The 23635-nt window shown below is 34.4% G+C and overlaps 1 protein-coding gene across 1 annotated transcript; it reads right to left on the reverse strand.

Annotated features, from left to right (window-relative positions):
• Positions 1-974: 974 nt before the first annotated feature.
• On the reverse strand, positions 975-23481 carry LOC147065336 (eukaryotic translation initiation factor 2-alpha kinase-like). Its single transcript, XM_085957332.1, has 15 exons — positions 23168-23481; positions 21610-21730; positions 17062-17212; positions 14684-14906; positions 14315-14492; positions 12955-13113; positions 11450-11693; positions 9994-10213; positions 8888-8987; positions 6640-6866; positions 5049-5177; positions 3116-3857; positions 2527-2779; positions 2235-2428; positions 975-1529 (listed from the first exon to the last, which is right to left on the reverse strand). The coding sequence occupies exons 1-15, from the start codon at positions 23317-23319 to the stop codon at positions 1374-1376; spliced, it is 3249 nt and encodes a 1082-aa protein (XP_085813458.1). The 5' UTR covers positions 23320-23481; the 3' UTR covers positions 975-1373.
• Positions 23482-23635: the final 154 nt, after the last annotated feature.

The following is a 23635-nucleotide window of genomic DNA, read 5'->3' on the forward strand; positions in this document are numbered from 1 at the left end:
AATATGTTTACACCTCATACACAGTGCAGTGATACGATAGAAAATTAGCTAGCCAATGTCCACATGGAAATATTTTTTTATAAATTCGACATTAGATATAAATACTTTTTGTTTTTAATATTTTTGATTGTCTGTTCTCTCTTTTATGATATAAAAAATAAGTTTATAAAAATCAACACGTGGGTCATTTAATACTTTGGACGCGGAAGACGCACACGGTGCGTAATGACCAGGCGGCCAATCGATGTAATTAACGTGCATTTTAAAGGGGGCAATTAAAATCTCATTATCTATTCAGCAGCGAAAGCGTTAAAGTCAAAAAACCTGCGTGGGTCAGTGTCTGACCCGCGGGTCATAGGTTCGCCATCCCTGTCCTATATGATAAATTAATGTGAAGTATGGATATATTTAAAATACAAATAAATGCAGATATTATCTGTAATTGTATTGTTTATATTTTTTGCAAAAAATTGGTTTATTGGATTATAAAAAACGGGCGTATTAATCATTTAGGCTTGAAGTACACCGGATCCTATTTTTGCACGGTTTAAAAAAAGGACTCATCATTTTTTATTTACACTGATTTTAAAACCAAAAAGAATAAAAATATGTATACCTATATGTACATATTTATCAAAAAAATTGCGTTGCAGTGGACTGCACGCCACTGGTGCATACATATGTTGTCACCGGATGTCGCCCAGACATACATACATGGCGCCACTAGACAGTCACTTCGGGTTCGATACAAGAGACAGGCCGCGTGCTTCGGCGTCAGCGTCATTAAATATTTCCAGCGATGAGAGTGATTTTTTGCCAGCGAAAAACAGCAGTAAACGGGCACGTTTATTGTCAAGTAGCGACACTGAATGAATATATTTCTCTATGCTAAATTTAATTTCAGTCGAAAACTATGTATTTTTATGTATAAATACTTTTATATATAAATAATAAATAAAATTTAATTTATTTTTGAGTTTAAGAATTTCGTATTTTGAGTTGATTAGTAATGGAACCTATCTACCATTTTTATCTTTTTTTACACAGTTTTTTTTTGCAAGGTAGTCTTTGGTATGTATTCCCTGTGCAAAAAGAGGATCGGGTGTACTAAATTGTTGTTTACCACAAAAATTGAATAGTGGACTTACCGGTTTTTTTAAAAATAGAGACGTCTCAATTATGCTCAATTATGGTTTCCTATAAGTGTAGTAGATTTTGAATTAATGTGGAGTTCCTAGGGTTCTTTGATAAAGTTAACATTTATCAAATGGATTTAGCCATAAATATCGGTGTACAACGAATTCTACTAACAAGATAATTAAATTTAATCACAAACACTAGGAGGTGGGTATTGGATGACAGGTGATGGTGTTTTATATTGACGAGAAGGAACTGCTTGCCGAGCGAGATGGAAGACAAAAATGGTGGCGAGGGTCGGTGTGATGAAGAAGCGGGGCTCGAGCTCGCACGCCAAAAGTGCTCGGGCGACGACCAGGCTCTATGGACAGCATAAGATTCAGCAGAGAATGCTAAAAATAAACAAAATATACATGAAATAGACATATTATTTTTGTCATGGAATAAGAATGCTAATGCCCCATGTCTCATGTCGACTGTTGAAGATGATGCATTTTCCCGAAACATCTGTCAACATAAATAACTAAGATAAAGTAGAATTATTAACAAAAAAAGGCTAGATAAATCTAAATACGCCGTTGTGGGCCCTGAAAGTATCACAAGGTCTGTCCGGCCCTCTGGATAAAAACATCTCCACATTTACAGTCCTAGTCTTAATGTCCTAGAGTCCTAGTGTGCTGGCATTTTCCTTAAGGCTTATAAATAGGTACCAGGATATATACAGTAAAACCACGCTCGAAATCGATAGAAAAACTCTAAATATGAAATATAAAATGTATGGCATATAACAGTAAAATTTTGGGGAAAATATTTTTATGTGGCAATTTTGTTACATTGTTTCCGTATCTGATAGATTTACATTGAATTTCGAATTAACTGTGTACGAACACAATACACGAACATTAACGAGGTTTTCCTGTACATAAAATATTAATTTTTCTATAGCAACCAATTCAACCATAATAAAAACTTTGTGTAATTGCCATCAAGTATTCAAGAAGGTCAAATGAACTGCTTTAGGAATGGCCTTATCCTCTTTGACTTTAGCCAAAAAACAGAAATGTAATCAGGTTTACTAACTGAACTCTACAACTCACTTCTTGAGGAAATTGCTTTTCGAATCCATTAGGAAAGCGAGATTCCCTCAATCCTTTGAGTGTGGTTACCCTCTCCATGTCGGTGCTGAACGGAATCAGTAGCTCGAAAAGGACCAAGCCCAGGGACCAGATGTCCACTTTGAAGCCATGAGATTCACCTCGGGATTGCTCCGGTGACATGTACAAGTATGTTCCTGTTCAAATTAAAAATGTCACCGTTAATTATAGTCCTTTGAATAAATATTCACTGACCAAACACATTTTTTTAATAACTGGTATTGAAAATCCTTACCGACAAGCTGTGTCCGTTTTTGGTTAGCTGTTGTGATGATAGAATGCGCCGACTCGCCGAATACTGGACTCCTGGCCTGGTTTTCTTCAGACGACAGAGGATCAGCCATCGCAGTCACCAAACCAAAGTCCCCCACCTTCACCGTGCCGTCGGTAGAGAAGAATATGTTACTCGGTTTCAGATCTCTGTGGATGAAGCCCTGCAGGTGCACATATTCAACGGCATGGACTATCTGTTCAAATATGTTCACAACCTGTGAAAATATAAAAATAATAAAATATTATTTGACAATAATGAATATTTTCATAATTATTCTTTGTCGAGATTAAATAACTAAATAAATATTAATCAATAATAATTAAATAACAAATTTACGTGCGTCAGAGAGAGACAGTTTATGCATTACAGACAGACAGATAAACCAAGATAAACATATAATGTAATTGTATGAAATTAGACATAGAATGTGTACATATTTTTTTGTTAGATTTTGACCACATAATTATGTAACTTATCTGTTGTAAATATGTAAACAGATGCTTTATATGCAATATAAACAATTATACTCTTATTTCACTATTAAATATACCTGTTTTTTCCGGTGGTCTGGACAAAGATTGTTCTTTAACCAGTGACTCAAACTTTCACGTTGACACAGCTCCATTTGAATGTAGAGGAAAACATTATCGCGGGGCTGCCAGCCCTGTTTGAATCTCGGTGACATATTCATTTGCGACGCAGACTGTAGATCGAGTGACAGATTCCTCCTATGGCCTTTTTTGACTTTTGCACAAATCTGCGACTCATCAATGCAGACCATCTGAGCGCCATTTACTTTAGGCGACTTATTACAGTGAGAGACATCCAAATTGGGGTTCTGCTGAAAGTCAGAGTCAGATATGGAAATGATACTTTCACGGTTAATACTTTGGTTATTCTCCGCATTGGATTCGTTGTGGTTTTCCGAGTGTTCAAACATAATATACGAGTCGTCGTCGTCGTCATTATCTACATTACGAAGACTTAATTCATTTACATTGGCAAAATCAGTAATCTCTATGGATTGTGTGGATTTTTTAGAGAACACACTGAAGGAATCGCTCATGCTGTATGATCTCTGTCGATTGATGTCCAAGTCTCTTAATCTTGCTTTGTTCTTGTCATATTCTAAAGCATCGTAACACTTGTTGATTGTTAGTTCTGGTGCAATGTTAATGCAAACGTTGTCGCCTTTGTTTTGGGGCACTGTCTGCACTGAGGCCATCATGTTGGCGTTGGTTGAAGGATGTCTTGAGAATGTATCAGTAAATTCGTGACCAGATTTCCACTCCCTAAAAATTTTAAAATTGACTTTTAGCAAACATATGTTACATACACAAATATATGGCAGTTGTGAGTGCGTGTATTTGGGATTCACAAAACATAATCATCAAACTGATGGAGATACATCATTGCAAATGATTAGAAACTCAAATGAAATAAGCATTTTCATTGATTAATTCATTAATGCATATGGCTTATTATAATGGTGTTGTTATAGTTTGTCAATGAAACAGAAATACTGTGACACAAATCACACCAGTCAAACCTGTACCTATAGTGAAACAACTTACCCTTTAAATTGTATAGATTGCGATTTCTTCTAGTGAGTACGAATTATATGGGGTAAATTTAATTATTGTTACCATTAGAGGTGAGTTGGAAATACTGTCACCAGTTTGTGTACTCAAGTCTCGGATGAAACTACCCATAGGTACTCAGTATGTGTGGCCCAATAGACTTGTTCCAAAAAACTTGTGATGATATCATCCGAGTCGCTCGCTAGTTGGTAGACTTTCAACATTATTGACATTAAATGCACGCGAGCGAGAGAGTTAGATAGCTCTTGAATACAAGTATATTTTAATTTATTAGTCTATGGCCTATGCATTCGAATGACATAATCTTATGCATGAACAATACGTCATGAATTTTGTGTCGCAGCACATTCCAAGCCGTAAGCCGCTCCCGATTTTTTATTATTTGAGATTACTCTATTACATACTATTACTGAGATTTTGAGTGTTCAGAAAAACAACTGATAAATTTAAAATGTGTTTAAAGTTTTATAATAAATGGGACATTTCAAAAAGCCAAGCTCAGTGTATTTTTAGCGATTCTATTGAAGCCGATATTTGAAATAATAATATGGAGTTAAGTTAAGAATAATATGGTTTTAGTTCCAGTTGAGTATGAGACTTGTGTCGTATATGCACGCCAAACGCTCTATATAATATTCCAAATACCAAATTCCAAAGTATTTTGGAACAAGTTTTGATACCAAGTATTTTTTTATATTGGTAGTAAGTATACTTAGTCTTCAAAATCAACCAGTTTTTCCACCTCGAGTTACCATTATTATTTCCAACTGCTCTTTCATGAAGCCTAACTACTTCATATTTTCTATCAAAACTATCGAACTTCACGCTCATGTGGTATATATTTATACTAAGTGCAAAGGGACAGTAATCAAAATAATTTACCTTTCCATGGGATCTTCCCATCCAATCGGTGGTGTTTCCTGCCAAGCATTGAAATATCGGACAATATTTTTGTGATCTAGAGCAGCCAGCGCCTTTACTTCACGTAATACTCGATCTCTAGATTCAATCCTGAAAAGCAAGTCAAACAATTGTTATATATGTAATTGTCTTATGGTGAAAATAGACTCAATGACGATCGGGTATATATATGCCGAAAAACCCGTTTCTTATGTTGGCGTCCTGTGTCACAATGTGTAAATACGATGTCATATATATGTCAAACGATTTATGACAGCTTTCAATGTCATAGTTTTTCGGCTAAGTGTAAACACCTTGATAATTTTGTGTGACACTCGTTCCTTGTCTGTGTTGTCATATATTATTGTTTATGGGTCATAGATCGCGCGGGAAGTGTTTTTTCTGTCTTTCATTTCGAATGTCATCTTGACAATAGACACAGGTACCCGGTAATAATTATTATATAAACAGTAATGAAATGGATAAAACTGATAAATGAGTTCGCAAAATCGTGGCGGAATGGACAGATGACGCTGTTATTTATTTAATAAGAATCATGGAAACTAGTCCACTATTGTGGGATTGCGCACAATCTGACTATGAAAACAGAGTTAAAATAAATGTTGCATGGGTTGAAATAGTTCAGGATTTGGAACGGAATGTTATTGCCAAATAAGGGGCTCATAGGCTCAACCTTTAATAATCACCCATCGAAATCATCACACGACAAGTGTAGGTACGAAATTTATATAGGTACATGATAACTTGTTGTTTTCTTATTAAATTATGGTACATAGCATCCATGAGTTTCCTACATTCGCTGGCATTATAATACGATGTGGACAAGAACAAAATAGTTAATAAGTATAGGTAGATTCAAATCTCACTACCTATAACCTAGCAAGCCAACTGATATGCAACTGATGTATTTTGATCATATTTCATTTGACAGATTGACGTTCGCGAATACTCATAGACTAATATATTTTTTTTCGAAAGCGTACCAACCATAATGTCTGTCAAACGTGATGTTGGTAGAATTTATCAGTGGCAAATATGTGACACAATAGATTTTACAGCATCGTGTGTAAACGGATTGGCATATACGGGTGTCATAGATTCTACGCCCACGCCTCTTCATATAATTTTTGACATATATTCGCTTATGTGTAAACGGAATGGCATATATATACCAGATCGTCATTGTGTTTATTAGTACCTTTATATTTTGATTATCAGATATAAAATGTCATAATAGCCATGGAAACATAGGCAATTCTCCCACAGTTTCAATAAAAAGTTTCTTGCAAGGTCAAGAACTACTAAAAATATTTAAAAAGCCACACTTGCTGTGATAGAAATATACAAAATTAATAAAAACAATAGAAGAACTGAAGCATTACATTGATCTACAATTCAAGTTTTCCATTTGTAAATTTCCAATCGAGAGTACTTGAAAAATGAATTCTATTTATATTGCAATAAGAGTGATTTTTACAAATTTTATGTGAGAGAAATTAATGCCTTAAAAGAAATACCCAGAAGTTGAGAAAAATAATAATATAACACTTACTTGTTCGGAAGTTTAATTCGCTTAATGGCATAGCTGCGCTCGTCAATTTTATTCTTAACTTCAAATACAATGCCGAAGCCTCCCTTGCCGAGACACTGAACAGGTGTGAAGTCGTCCAGGCGACTTTTAAAAATGGAGGGCGTGCTCTCCGAAGTGTGGGCGGAGGAGCCACCGCTGCCACTGTGCTGAGGATAAACTTCAACATGTCGCTCCACATACACCAACTCCTGCAAATAATGAAGCCATGCATCATGAATGAGCCAAATTGTCGGAAACATTATTTTACTTAGATTAAAGCTGTCGAGCTATAATATGTACTGTTACCATCGTAACATCGGTAAGATGTGTGAACCGATGTATTAGTGTGATCGACTGATCAAAGGACAGATAGTTTAATTTTCGTAAAAGCTGTCGAGCAGCAGACAACGCAACCGTTTTTGGTCTTTTTCTACCTGATAGAGATCAATGTTTGAGCAAGGATCCAATTTAAAATATAACTATCCCAGGCTTAGACAATACATACAGATAGACGCTTCACATTGCCTTGGTAAGTGAAGCTGCGTGCCGTGTGTTTGGTTGTGTGAGTGAGTGGACATATGCGTATACAAACGTTCGAGACCATAGGCGTGCGGGAGAAACGGAATATTATTAAAATTATTAATATTCATTGGTGGATATCTTCAATATAATAAATACAGAAACTTCAAAATGTATTATTATTTAATTATCATAATAATATGGTACTTACATTAAAATTAACAAATTATCATATTAATTTACAAGTATCAATAATTCAAAGGTATGAAATCACATCATGTAAAAATATAAACCTACAGAGTATATAAATAGACATGCACAATAGCAAATCGAATACAAAATATGGATCAAAGAAAATCACTTTGAAAAATTCAGATTATTAAAACACAAGTTGAAGGACGTGCATCCTTCAAATTGCGTGGGCAATGCGTCATACGTTAAGCATACCCTTTTTTTCGTTCTTTTAAGATATGCTGCTTCGAAATGTTTGGAACAAATACAACTACTGGAAGTCGGAGCCCAGCTGGAAGGATTGACACGATGTATTTGATTTATCCAATTCTGCCTTTTTGGTTCATATTTTGGGAATCTGTAATCCATTAGGGAGCAACATTACAATAACATTCATAAACTAATTACATTTAGGAAATCACGAAGCAAAAATGTTAACAAACAGGGCACTAAATCGATTATTCCTCGGGAGTTTTTCAACATGTATACTAAATTCCATTTCTTTAGCAAAACAATAAAATGATTGCCTACTATAGGTAATCTTTACTAATATTTTTTTTCAGTTTTTTGTTACTTCAACTTTAACCACATGCCCACTTTTTGCGGACGCCTATGAATAATCATTTCGCTAGTGCTCGCCCAAAGTGCTCGCACTAGACGTTCAACATTAAAATATAATTTTCTATTTTTTTACATTATATAGTATTGTTAAGCAGTGAAAATGCAACCATTAGATAAAGATATGCATAATTAAAGTTATTTCGAAAAAAAACACTAGGTCACTTGATATTAAAATATATAATAATATACAAATAAATTATCACGAACATGTATCAACTTACCTATGAAACGTAATACCATCTTCTTGCTTATCAGTACGGCTACCACATTTTAAGACAACACACAGAACCATATTTTCTACTTAATTAACTAAACATATTTACCACTGACTTTATGTTTACCACAAAAAACAGCAATTATTATAGCAACACGAGCTCGCGGTTATGGACGCTTTCTGAAGCGTTTCACCACGATTTGCCAGCGACATTGTTGGAAACTAACTAACACATGTGTAGACCTTTTATCTTACTCTAGCGCGTGTCGCAAAGATTGTAAGGGTGCCGAATACTTTCTCACTCGCACTCATGCATCGTTTTTGTTCAGGCCTTGATCCCAGGCATGTTTTTGGGACTACAAAGCATATTGTTATAATCTCAAGCTCCTTTCAATAAGATAAAATCAATTCCATAATCTTATATAACTATCAAATAAATGTGCCCTGTCAAATGTTAAGTCTGTTCTAATAAATGAAAATACCTTCAGTGATTAAAATCGTACTTGAAATACCTATTATATCAGGGGTCCGCAAACTTTTTTGGACATTATATACGAAGCAACATGTCACTGATTGTTATCTTCGGTTTTTAGATTTTTCAAAATTATATATTTATTAGAAAAATTTTATGGGTGATTTACTTACTCTATGTATGACCTCCCGGGGTGGTATACTTTTCCAGAACATGTGCGATGCGATTATAACCAATACGGCGGTTCCAACAGCTATTGCGGCAACCTCTCTCCTGAAATGATCACATTGTGTTACTAATAATTATCATCAGAGCATGGCAACCCAAGGGTGGGTCTTAGCTTCTTTATCAACTTTCCCTATCGTAACTATATCTAAAGTAGTCGCTTTCCTGTTTGGATACCGAGTATATGGGATTGATACCTCCATCTGTCCAGTGAACTTTTTGGCTCTCTTTCTGGTTCATTATGGTGAGCATGACGTAGCAAGTACAGGGACTTTAGTTGTCTTGATAGACCAAAGTGTGTTCTGTTATTAATATCATAGTTAAATAATATATTTATATACTGCAAAACTATTTCTTATGATATAAAATTATTAAGCATGGGTCTGCAATTATTTTTTCTAAAGGGCCAAACAGTATATGTTTTAAGTTCTGCAGGCCACGAGTCAAACTCAATGACATTTATGTACATACTTAGACAACAAGAAAATAAACAAGTTTCACAAATTTAATCGTGTCCGGAAATTTGTACGTATGCAGTTTGCCGTATCACACTTCACCGTGAAATGTTGTATCGGAAATATATGGTCGTATATTAAAGACTGTCCAACCTCTTTGGGTCATATAGTACTGAAATAAAATTTATGTCTAAATAAAACATGGTTCTTGTCGGTTTACAGGAAGCCAGCGGCAAACAAATTTTGAAAATAACTGACATACTGGATTATTTGTTAGGTTAGGTTTAAATTGGAATATTATTGTTTTCAATGATCCACAAACAACGCGTATTTTTTTCATTTGATTGCTATAGAGATGAACGGTCATCTTTTTCGGATTAGAAAGCTCACGGCCAACTGTGCTACGTTGAAATGTAATACGTACAATTTACATGTAACCAAATTTAATATGTAAGTAGTTTACAATTGTTTGAAACCCAGCTCTACTAATAAGATAAATAGAAATGGGTTTGCTGACCCATGGACCCGACCTGACGTTTGGATAATATAAGCAGCTCAAAATCACTAAAAATCACATCGAAAATTATAACACTACTTACCACCAGTAGAGAAAGGAGACAACAAAGATGTTAATATTAGCATTCTCAAAATCGTACTCCTCGCTTTCGTTAGATCCATCCAATAGCAGGTTATGAGTCCGTTGCTGAAGCTTTTTATCGCCAGGGTCCGCCTCTGTGTGAGAATCAGTGGAATTGTCCACGCATGTCGGTCCCTCGAGTGTCTTGCGATCCTCCTTGGTGAAAAGGAAGTATCCATTGCCTGCAATGTATTGCTTGATGAAACACTTTGGACACGGTTTAAGATGTTGAATAATGTTGGTTGTTTAAAATTTATAATTAACGATGTAATAACAATTAATCTCTCCTCACGGTGTGAGATGTCTGCTTCATTGTGTGATGGTTCACCGCACACGTAGTCTATGATCTCACGGATGTACAGTTTTAATTAAAATTGTTAAATCCAATGAAATGAGTACATATGTACTACATTTCTTAGAACATTGAGACATATTTTGAAGGCAGTTTACAGATATTTTATCACCAAATGAAGTGATGATTTCGTAATTGAGAGTTAATAGGATAAGCCTATTCGTCTAGTGAATTGGCCTGACTGTAAATGAGAAATGTTAAAAATGTTTTAATTATCAATAATTTTTCATCCCAATAATTATTGGACTGATGCGAATGTCGACATTATGTAAATCTAAATAATGACAAAAGCAGGGAACTCAGAAATAATGGGAACTGAAATACATAACGGGTAAGGCGATAGCAGGTAACCGACTCGAGTAAGGAAGAATCCGTGTTAAACTTACACATGTGTCAAGAATACGTTTTATGTCGAATACTGAAAACTGCTCTCGGTTTATGCATTTATGCTCATTTAATGTTGGTGTATTACACACACTATTGCACGTTCATAATGCGTGCTTCATTTTCGTAGGACACTCACACATTCAAAAGCCTGCATCAACATGCGGCGTATTGAATATAGCCTATCGGTATTCTATTTATTATCTGTTCTGTGGACAAAAGCTATGTATAGATGAAAATGGAATGAGAGATACTAAACCCTAAGATAGTAATATAATTGACTAACATGGCAACATTATATCCTGCGATCAAAAATGTTACTGAAAATTACTGAAATATTTTTAAATTGATGTCAATATGTATGTACAATAGTGAAAGTATGAAAAATGCGCATTATAAATTGAATAATAATTATAGTTTAAGAGTTAATAATAGAAATTTAAAAAATTTAATGGTTAGTAAAAGTGTTTTTAATAAATTGTAAATACACGTTCCGTGGTTAAATTATTCTGAACACAATTCATTATAGAAATTGCATCACACTTATCGTATTCACTGCATTGATCAATCGATATATCATTCTTCATCGACCAAAGATAATTATCGCAAATGCAAGTACTAAATAAAAATAATAACAGAACTAATGAGAAAGACATTAATTATAAATTTAACACGTACTAACCATTCACATATTCCGAAGCGTAGAGAACAGAGATAGCCGTAGTGGTGTGGTCTCCTTCATTAACATTCAAGAGCGCAGTGTCGGAATCCACCTTGTCCCAATCGGGCGGAGACCTTGCAGGTATCGGCTTCCATGGAATGATAAGAGTAGACTCTTTTCCATTGCCTCCCGTGCCCAAGGCCGGTCGAGCGTTTGCCTGAGATCTCACGAGGGCTTGCATTCTCACTGACTCTTGGACGTAAAGCTGGAATTAAGTATAGTAAATCCAATGAATACTAAATTTCTTAGAGCATGGGGTAGTGTGAAGGCAGCTAGCAGTTAGATAATCACAAAATGAAGCGATCATTTTGAAATAAGAGTGGATTTTGTCAGCCTATTTGTCTAGTGAATTGGATGGTCTGTAATTGATCGTTAAAAATGTTTTAATCACAAAAAAGTCAGGAAGTTGTAATAAAATTGTCAATTATGATTAAAACCGTATGTACATTATCATATATTTTTATTTTTCAATATGAATAACAAATTAATTTCGATAACTATAGCTGATCTTTTGACTACGTATTATTTTTGTTTTATCGTTGATTTCATAATTAGAAAACCCATAATAAAATTCATGCACGTTACTAAATGACAGAGACGAGGGGTGGAGATAGGCTGTTAAGATTCGACATAAATAGTGCACACTAAACTTTGTCAGGCATCCTTATTTGTTTTTATTGAACGAATAATACAATTTGCAGATTGTGCTGGTAAGATTTTAAAATTCAAGTAAACCCTGCCTAACCAAACCATAATAGTTTAGGTATGCTATGGGCGATCCGACAAAAAGAGTGCACACCTTTTCAGTCATACTTGTTTGTTTTCGTTGAATTAAGAATACACATTACAGATGGTGTTGGTTTGTTTTTAAAATTCATTAAGCCCTACCCAACCAAACCATAATCGATAAAAATCTATATCTATAAAGTATTTTTTGACTATTATCTTGTATTAGCTTGAATTAGGCAGTGTTCATTTGAATTTTAAAAATTAACAAACACTATCACTTAGTTTAATGAAAATAAATACGTTTGATTGACAAAGTTTAGTGTGCACTATTTATGTTGGATCTTAACAGCCCACCTCCACCTTTCGCTAGTACTAAATGAGACGTCTTATTTCCAAATACCGATATATCCACAATTAAATATTTGTGGTAAACGTTTTTGTGTCTCAAGTGTAAATGGTCGGTAAGATTCTATTTTCCATCGTATTTGTTACATATTTAAATTAGAACAATATGTGTTTATAAATTCTTTGTTGAAATAAATATAAACAAAATATAATTGGATTAATGAACATTCATTAGTAATCACTTTAATCAATCAGCTTCTGTAAGTTATAGATCGTTACATATTGTGCAAAAAAAATGATACATACATAGATGATGAAAGTATTATTTATGTACATGTTTTTGAAAATAGATTGCCTCAAATAATCAAGCGCCAAATAAATTTTGTGTTTACCTGACGATCATGCATGCCAATGTAAACAGCCGGGTTAATGGGACGAGGAATATTGGGGTCACCATTTGCAGCGGAGGGGATGTGAGCGACTCCAAAGAGGTCAAGAGGGTTTAAATGTCCTCCATCTGACTTCCATGCGCCCACCACAGGTGCGTCTAACTGTAATGAAAATTCAATATTACATTTTATACTCTTTCATTGGATAGGATATTTACAGCAAAAACTTTCTTTTATAGCAGGTATGTCCAACACGACGATCGTAACATAGACCCATAGGAATTGAGATATGAAAATGTAAAAAGCGTGTACATTTAGTTGTTATTGGAGCTTGTGATCTATTGATTTTTTTCTTTTATCGAGATTTGAGAAATCTCAAAATCAAAAATATTTGTTTTCTCAGGAATGGTGATTGGGTTTTTGATTTTCCGAGAAATCATTAGTATTACGAAATTACCTCTTCTTGCCGAATGTTTTTTCATTGAGATCTTTTTTTAGCTCTTCTGGCAAGAAATTCCGTTCAAAAGAAAGTCAAAAGCTTTTTTGTTACCGAGAAATCCCATTGACTTTTTAAATTCCGGTTGCATTCAGCAGCTTGTCCGAGTGACAATGAAGGGTACACGGCAAAAACAGGCTCATCGACAAAATGATAATTGTACAGGAGAGCAAAAAGAAGAATGAAATCATTATTGTTTGGAAAATGGGTTTAATATTAAGTAAAAGCATTTATATATTGATTTCTCATTTATTCTGAAATATAATATAAGTGAAAAAAGTAATAAAAACATATCCTTTGTTTTCGTGTTTCATACAAAATGAGCTGATTTTTGCCTTGACTACACTTTCTTCTCCCTTCATTTATGAAGCAATGAAATCGATTTTGGTAGTTTTAATGATACCATTCTTGAGCACTTCCTGTGTTGAAGAAATTGGCATTTAAATCTCAAAAATGAAAAAAATGCAATCAGCTTGTTTTTGCCGTATTCAAATGAGAATTCTCGAAATTTCAGATAATTAATTTCTAGAGATTTGGGATTGTTCCTTTCCTATTTTTATTTTAGCCAGCTTATGTGAAAGGCATTTCCAATTAACCATGAAGAAGCCCGTGAGAGTAGAGCGAGTGCCCAAAAGAAGACCATAACTTATCATTTCTACGACAAATGGGAGATTGCGTTTTTCTTTGTGATGGTGAAAGTATTGCTAAATATAATGCATTTTTGTAAGTTGGACATACCTGTTCTATAGCACTGTAATTAGAAACAGTCAAAGGGCCATTCAATAAACGGCAATACATACCCAATTCAATGGGTTATTGCGTGGTATATATATTATGTTACAATAATTCTCATCGATGGAATTTTACCTTGTGTTTCCACAGGACAACGTTTGGAGCTGACTTGTCGAATGCACAAACGATTCCTTCGGGGACAACCACTTTGAATATTAGTTCCGGTTCGCTGCTCTCAATCGGAGATGTGGGAAGAATACAGCCTTCGAATGGCTGCAATGACAGTTCATGCTGACCGACACTGAAGTTCCACCTAAATAAAGAAATTGCTGTATATAATATTTTCTGGTAAATATTTAAATACATTCCAATATTCAGATATTTTAAATAATACTTCTATTAGATTTTTTAAATATATATATATACCTATTATTATGATAATGATTTTAGCAATTGCAAATAACTATTAATGTGTAATTGATTTCAAATAAATTATAATATAACCTCTCTTGCCCTGATCTCGGTTCCACAGCACGGACAGTCTGCGTGATTCGCCTAATGAGTAACAGTTCTCCGGGTTCATCTACAGGATGTTTTTCTTGCGTTAAGCCTCCGCCAGATTCTTTAGAGCTCCAATCGGTTGTGTTGACACATCCGTTTAGTGAACATTCATACACCAACTGCCCACTTCTTGTTGAGACACCCAATGATGCAGTTTCTTTGCCACCTGTCGAAGAAATCCCGGATTATCTATTATATAAGTTTAACATGTCATGGCTGCATTAAATATAATGTTAAATCAGAATCTGTCCATCTAATTGCATAAATTAATAGGGGGGTTTGAATAAGAAGTATGGCGTCTCATGCTTTATTCCTTATAACAACCCTGTAAATAAGTAGTCTTATCCATGGCCCCCACATCCTGAAGCGGGCCCCTAGGCCAGCATGTTTGCCCCCCCCCCCCCTACCTATCGCCATGGTTAAGGACAATGTGATGTTCTACAGTAGTGTTCCCCAAAAAGGTATTCCGTGTATTTAAGCGATTTTCTATATTTTAAATAAATCCCCTTGAATTATTGATTTATCGGCACTCATATCATAATTATTATCTGTCGGTATCATATTATGAACCATTGGTCGCGACCATCTCTTTTGGTAGTCAAGTAGCATTCGCCTTCGAAATTGGATAAATAACGATTTTTATTATTCACTAAAAATAATTGTAATATAAAATGATACACGTGAATTATCATGTAGTTATTTATATCAATCATCATATCACATCAAATTGTATTGCAAAACTAACTACATATATTTTAATTTTGATGAAGTAGTATAGTGCCGCAGGCGATTTTATTTATAATATAGCGAATTTCTGGTGTGTATTTATCTCACAACTGTTCGAACCGTCATGCCGGGCCCCCAGGCTGGAGCCCTGTCAGCCCCCCCTTTGTGGGGGCCATGGTCTTATCCCTTGTGTAGTTGATCTTCAGGCGCATAACACATAATGTAAACAGAAATCAAATAAACACAGTATTGAATGTCGTTTACTCGTTTCAGACAAAGCAGCGATTATCTACGTAGATACGAAAGACTGACAGATTAGAAATGTATTATTACCTATAGTGGAACAACTTAACCTTGAAAAGAAACGCCTTGCGATTTCTTACACAGGTGTATTTGATTATTGCTACCAATACTATTTCCGACTGCTCTTACGTGAAGCCCATAGCATCGGTTTCTTTCGGTCACATTGCTCAAACTGTGTCATAATGTTTTTTGTCAAAACTATTGAACTTCGCGCTTATTAAAACCAATTTGACATTTTTTTGCATGCATGCATATTAACTGACGTAGTATTGTAATAGTTGTAATTGAAGTAGTATGTCCAAATGCTAGGGACACTGTATCCATGATCAGTGCATTTATTCAAATAAGCCATTGATAAAGCAACCATTAAATCATTTAAAGTTTACGTTATGTATCTGTTGATTTATAATTTATTCCAGTGGCGCACCCAGGATTTAATATAGGGGGGGGGCTCAAGGAGGAGAATGTAAATTAGTCCTATAGGCTCTTTTTCTTCTTCACAGCCTAATTTCTCGTTTATCGGTCTTTTGTCTATTGCACTCGGTGTACCTACGCCATGGTCCCCACATCCTGAAACGGGCACTCAGGCTAGGATATTTGGCGGGCCCCCTACCTACCGCTAAGATTAAAGGCAGTGTGAAACACTACAATAACGTTTTTCAAATTGTGTTTTAGTTCAAATTAAGGGTACTTATACAGTGAATTATTGGCGATTTTTAATACATCTACTTTAATAATGGAGCTGTCGATACTCGACACATAATAATCAAAAAATATATTGCACAATTATGTAATTAATTGAAAATGTTTATGGTCATGAAGTATAATGGTGCCGCAGGCGAGTTTTTTTTACTAATAAAGCTAATTTATGATGTGTGTTTATCTCACTTATCTGGTCAACCCTAAAAAGCTAAAAACATTTTTTTGCTGTGTTTTTATTTGTCTAAGCCCCAAGGTATAGTTTATTGGCTTTCAATTTCAATGTTTAAAATCATTCTGATAATTTTCATTTTTGGGGGGTGCCAGGGCCCCTTGGACCCCCCCTGGGTGCGCCACTGATTTATTCAATTTATATCCTACAGTTTGTAATACTCGTATGTCAGATAATCGGAATTTAAAAAAATGGTAGCACTTTCGATCACCAGAATCTATGTTGTCGTATTATTTTTTGTCATGCTAAACTATCAACTATACTCAGGATACATAATTAGTTAGTTTAAAGACCAAATGCCAACGATTAAGTGTCCATGCTGTAGAATAAATCATGACAATATAATAACTATGAAACTCACCCGCAATGACAAGATCATCAGAATACTTGTGCGACGATGACAACAGCTGGTCAGCCGACAGTGGAAGCGGCTCCAGAGAGTCTCCACTGAATCTGTAAAGCGATCCGCCCAGAGACGGCACCAGTCTTACCCACTGTCCACCGTTGCTGAGCTAAAACAAAATAAATTGTTTGTAATATTTAGGTCGTTCAACGCGCACAACGCACCTAGCGCATAGCAATTAATGTTATAATTAAATAGGGTAATTAACTGGTTAGCAGTGAACAAAGTAGCACGAAGGAGGGGGATGTCAGAGAAGGTAAAGACCCTCACAAAACCATAAAGCAATTCATGATGATGACAATGTCATCAGAAGAATCTAGAAAATTAATTTGTTTATTTTTGTTATAGCGATGATTGGTAATTTGCACTAAGCTAATCAAATCCTTTTGACCTGACAGATAAAAGAATTTACCACCTTTGTCTGATATTAATTATTATTATATTTATTAAATTAAGATAAAGGGGTTATGTATTTGTATTTTGGAGATTGTATTATTCATTATTACAATATTTCGAAATAATATAGATGAATAATAATTGATTAGGAAGGTGTGTCTGCTTAGTAACTGATTAAATTCATTCATTTTAAAAGAGATATGAGTGGGTATTAAACAAGTAGAGCATTTTTTTCAGATCAGTGTGTATTAATTACACTGCTATAACACTTTCCATTATTAAATATATAGTTAATATAATATCATATGTGAAAATATCTTAACAGATGAAACTGTTCTTTGCGCAAAATACAATTTTTGGAAATAATGCAAATATTAACCCCCGTTTCAGACGGGACACCGGTGTCACGGTCGTATATATTATAGGAGGCCTTTGTATTCGAATAAAGGGGCCTTTGTATTATGTTTATGAATGCTCCAGAGCCAATGAGTCAACGCATCATTTCGCGTTATAAATTAGAACTGGCTGCGGTAATAAAAACAAGTGTATCAGCGGCTTGAGAATGTTGCGGCCGACGGAAAAGTGTACCGACCGGACACGCGTTGACTCATTAGCTCTGGGGCGTTCATAAACATGTTACAAAAGCCCCTTTATTCAAATACAAAGGCCTCTTTATTCTATACGAGCCCGACACCAGTGTCCTGTCTGAAACGGGGGTTATATTCAGGGCCACCATTAGAGATACTTGTGTGTAAACCAAATATGCACCTTAAATTGTAAAAATTTGGGAGCTAGATATAAAAACAGCATAAGTAAAATTGTGGTGTTCTGCTGTGACTGTGTTCTGTGTTTAGAATTCATGATTCCTTCTTTATTTCCATGTCAACAAAAATCATTTCGATCTGATGACTGACAGGTATCAAAATCTACACATTGCTACGTTTATTTTGGGTCCTTGTATTGGATCTCAAACACAAATTGAAAAAAAACATGCATTTTTTTGTAGCTTCCATGAGTATAATTTATACAAGTATGTATCAAAATGTTCAAATTCACCCGTGACTCATGCGATTTAAATCTGATATTTGTGTCATTTGAGGTGTTCCAATCTTTGCCAATATAAAACGATCAAATTTATGATTAAACTGAGGAAATGACCTTACTACATATTACCTAAGGTATTCAAACTCCTAGATCCTAGATGGATTGATAAATTAAAGGTTAGAGCACTCACTTGGAAAGTGAAAGATGTGAATTGAGTCCTACTCGGTCAAACCTTTTTTCTAGGATATTTTCTAATAGGTAAGTTGTTTTTCAAAATAATGTATTTTCAATTTAATATTTATAAACCTTTTGTATCCACGGTATAGAATAATAAAAAAAAGAATGTTTATGACCTTAATTTTATTTTGACTAATCTGTAATGACTTTGCAGTTGAAAAACATTGTTCTAAATTTGAACACATAATGCAAAATTATTTGATAAATATTTCAATTGTCAACGCTGTGTTACTTTAAAGCCTAGTTGGAAATATTTTTATTTGGGTCGTTTGATTAGCATAAATATTTTCATTACAATGGTGACTACGACTGCACAGTGATCTAGCCACCTGTGACCACAGAATGCAACACGTAAGGATGAACCCCCTGAGTATATTATTAATTGTTCTGTTAAAAAACTGCACATCTGGATGTTAATTGAATCATGAATTAACCTAGATAACATTAAAACATAGATAAGCTTTATTATTTATTTGCGTATTTAAAGTGTGATAAAAAATAATATAAGAAAAATACATGCATGACTTCAAAAATCGTTACGTAGCATGTAGTAATAAAATTATATGTGATATAGTAAATATTGTTTTCATCTCCCACGCACAAACTATTTTATTTTATGTGTGTGTACTTAAATGAATTCATTTTTATGCTACTAACAGTATGTACCTAGTATGGTTACGGTTTCTGATAAAAAATAAATGTTGATAGCTTTAGCACATGACTAATAATGTGCCTGTGAATGTAGGAGGTAATAAAAATTACTAATAAACATAAGGCATGTAATATTGAACGAAGAGAAATAATATAGCAATCTAAATTGTGATAGAATTCTTGAGGCATATGAAAACTAGTGTGCGTCTTCAGCTGACTGTGTTATTTGTTTGACTTCCACTGGAGGATGTGTACAATGTCTTCATCACTACAAAATTCTCAGTGGCAAGCCTTGAAATGTCACTACAAAGTATGCTTACCATGACTGTGGCAGGCACAGAAAGGTCCTAGGGTGGCGATGGTGAACCTTTTAATGCTTATAGGCCAAAAAAGAACTAAAAATGTATCTGTGATAAGATAACGAGTGGCATGTTTAGGATTTCTTAAAAATTACAAACAGCATTTTTTATTACAACGTTTTTATTAGCTCGTATTCTTGTTTGTCCGGTGGTTGTTTGTCCAGTACAAATATTGCAATCGATTTTTAACTAACTTCCCGACTAGCTAGACATTTGAAACTTTTAGAATATATCAGAACACGATGCCAATGCATTCTTTTAATACTTTTAGCCATCTTTAAGCAGAATTGAATTAATTTTCAGTTAATTCTGTTTTGTATGGAAAGTTATTTCAAAAAAATCCGTAAAAAGTAAGACTATTATTGGTTGCTAAGGGGGTGGTCCTAGCAACTAAATTATTAATATATACGTGCGTAACTATGGAAATCAAAATGAAATGTCAAAATGACATTTCAGTATTCTATATTTGTTTTTTATTTACTTCATATGAAGTACAAGATTGAGCATATTTTTTTTTTTTTTTTTAGAATTATTAATAACCATGTCCTTGCTTTTTCGTACAAGGTGGTTGTTAGTAATTTTTGAACAATCACAAACACCCAGGCTTTGAGAAAAACACATAAATGTTTTTGTCATGACCGGGAATCGAACCCAGGAACTCTCGGGTGGAAGGCGAGTGCCTTACCAACTGCACCACGGCGGATTGAGCATAATAATTCAACAGAAAATTTAAAAACGTTGTATATAAAAAGTTCTTTTTATCTTGTAATTATTTTTAAATCAGGTCAAGAGCTTTTTTAACCTAGGATTTTACAAAATTCCATTCACAATCAGAGTTGAGAGTTTTTTTTCTTCCTCTTCCGGTACCTAATTTTTTAACTCAGTCTAGAATCTAAATTGTCGTGAGTGTCTTCTTATGGCTGATATCACCAAATATGTTACCCAGAAATTTGAGAAATTCTTTCCAATCAGTCAACATGTTTTTTTTAGGTTGTCTGCCAAATATTTAACAATTTTTCTTAGCTTTTTCCTGTAACTTTTCTGAAACTAGGTTTTATACGGTTCTAGAATTCGTTCACTTGCCACAAGAATTCATCCGCATGCCAGATACGGCATGCGTACCATAGGTTCCCCACTGCTAATCTTAGGTAAAAAGCCAAGGAATTTGTAGAAAATGATTAATGTTGCATATTGAAATAAATGGTAATCATTTAAATGAAATATACAATTGAAAATCTTCATTTATTGCGAACAGGTTACCGTATCGCATTCGAAGATAATTAATAACTTGCGCTACCATGGTAATTTGAAGTTCGGTGCCACGCCTTGAATCCTACATACGAGCCAAATTTGCTGAAGGTGCAAAATTTGTTTTGACTCACATTTATGTTTGATGGTCTAAAAAATATTTTAATGGAAATCTCTGGTATGCCAAGAGTGAAATAAACACAAATTGATAGCTGCCTATCTCTGAAGTCTACCTTCTACCCCGTGTACTATGTTATAACAAAAGTAGCAAAACAGCACTCATAGCACGGCGATGGCATGTTGGCAACCGTCATGTTGCAGTGATATTACGTTTATGTGAACAAATACACACTGACAACATTTTAATACTGTGAATACATTAAAATGTGCATATGCAATCGAAATATGAGGCGTATACTATTTAAATTTACACACTTACTAGGCACTTCATTATATTTCTCACCAGGAGACTTTTGTTAGGTTAGGTTAGGTTACTACCTACTTGCAAGTAATGCGGAGGTAAGTGGAATTTTCAAGGGTTGACTAAATATAAAGAAATTTGTAATCTTACCTCCAATCGATGTATACTGGAAGAAAGAAGTGGTACTCCGGTAGGTAAGCTCCATCGTTCTGATCCATCTTTTGTATTCAGAGCCGTTACCTTGCCGTCCAGGGTACTGATGAATACCAGGCTAAAGAAAAAATCAATCCCTTCATGTTATATTAACAAATTTGAATTGAATCTAAGACAGTATCCCCCGTACGGGCGACCTCTATATATAAGAGCGTGAAAGAGCCAATTTCTACGCGGCACATGTAATTGTGGTGGTCGCAGGATTCATACATATGTAGATAGCAAATGACAGTTTTACTTTTTAATGTCCTGGTTAGTTAAATCAATAACATTCTTTGATGCAATATACCAATTTGTGTAGTAGTAATAACTGTTTTTGAGCTTGTGATCATTTGAGACCTAATAATAATCCAAAACCTAGCACAATCTACCGTAACCGAGAAATAATTAAGTCGTTAGGTATTGACTTATTTCTATGTTTTGAAACTAATCCTTTCGGATCATTTTTCAACAACATTTTACTACAAAAAACCATATGGTATTTTTCCTTTTTTTTTCTATTATTTTTAACACTATAGACCCAAATACAGTAGTGTAGTAGTATTAGTGAAACAATCACAGGAACACCCATTTTTGAGAAAATCACACAGATGTGTTGTGATCTCACCGGGAGTTGAACTCACAACATACGGTATGAGAAGCCAGTGTCTTACGCATTGTATGACTACTGAATATGTATGATATTTTTACATTGTAAGTATGATACTGTATTTATACCCACTTATTTTATCATTTATCATCAGCGTAGCAGTAAACTTTCATAATTTTATACTTCTTAATTATTAACAAAACAATTCAAGAATACTTCTCACTGACCACAGAAGTGAGGATTGATAAAAAGCTTTATCAACGATTCTGATATCACACAGTATTTAATATTGAAGTAAGTCTAGGGTCCCGCATGATTTGATCTACAAGACATCCAAATCCAGGGTTATTTAAAGGTGATCGACTGCATGGGTAGATGGATCTCAGTTTCATGACTGAATCCACTCAATATTTCTAAATGTGAACGATGGAAAAAACGAGACTAAGTACTTTTAATACGAGTAAACTTATCAGTCTAGTCTATCGATAATAATATTTTCGAAGACAGGAAAAATTAGATAATATTATGAATGTTGAGACGAAAGGTTAATTCCTGCAACATCTATGTCTGAAGGTGAGAATATTGGAGTCTGAGGGTCTATTCCTCATCGATTTTAATGAATCAATTTTTATTATGACCTCCAAAATAAAAATCTTAAGTTATATTTTATTATTTACATAGTGGAAAAATATAAATTTTTATTTTAACTACAGAAACATACATAGAAATCTCTATATTATAATGGCACACTTTACGTAAATATGCGAATACCTTCATAAAAAAGAAAAGAAAAATGAAAGCGTATGTATGAGTCACTATTTTTGCTGTTGTTTATTTATATTTAAGGTTCTTCGGCCGGTTAGTGACGATTTGCAAAGGGATTCAATGAAAACATAACACGCTCACTTTTTACTGGGATTCGGATCCGTCGCATGACTCGGTTCACAGAAAGGCAATTTCTTTAATTCGCCATCAGTGTTTGATGCACTTGTTATCACTGAGGTTAAAAATATTGAAGCCAAGATTCTCTTAAAGTGGCTAGCTCCAAATAACCCCATGGTTTTTGAAACTTTCAACGTTATTTTCAGTCATATCAACTTTTTACTGTCTGATTTATACGGCAGACTGGACTTTATATGTTATATTTTATTAACTTTTTCAATTTTTAACAAACGAAACACCTGTAAATGCAGGAGTTATTTTGATAATACTCTAGTTACAACTTGTCAAATAGCATACGAACACGCATGACTTTGTATGTAACAGTATTGGTGAAGGTTGTATGCATGTACGATTACGCAAGTGTGCATACTCGTCTAGAGTAGGCTCAAATTACAAACACAGATCCAGCAGCTGTTTGTTTACGGCGCGAAC

The sequence above is a fragment of the Rhyacophila brunnea genome, unplaced genomic scaffold, assembly GCF_057557595.1.
Source record: "Rhyacophila brunnea isolate RB1 unplaced genomic scaffold, BYU_Rbru_1.0 scaffold_6, whole genome shotgun sequence".
NCBI classification, from domain to species: Eukaryota; Metazoa; Arthropoda; class Insecta; order Trichoptera; family Rhyacophilidae; genus Rhyacophila; species Rhyacophila brunnea.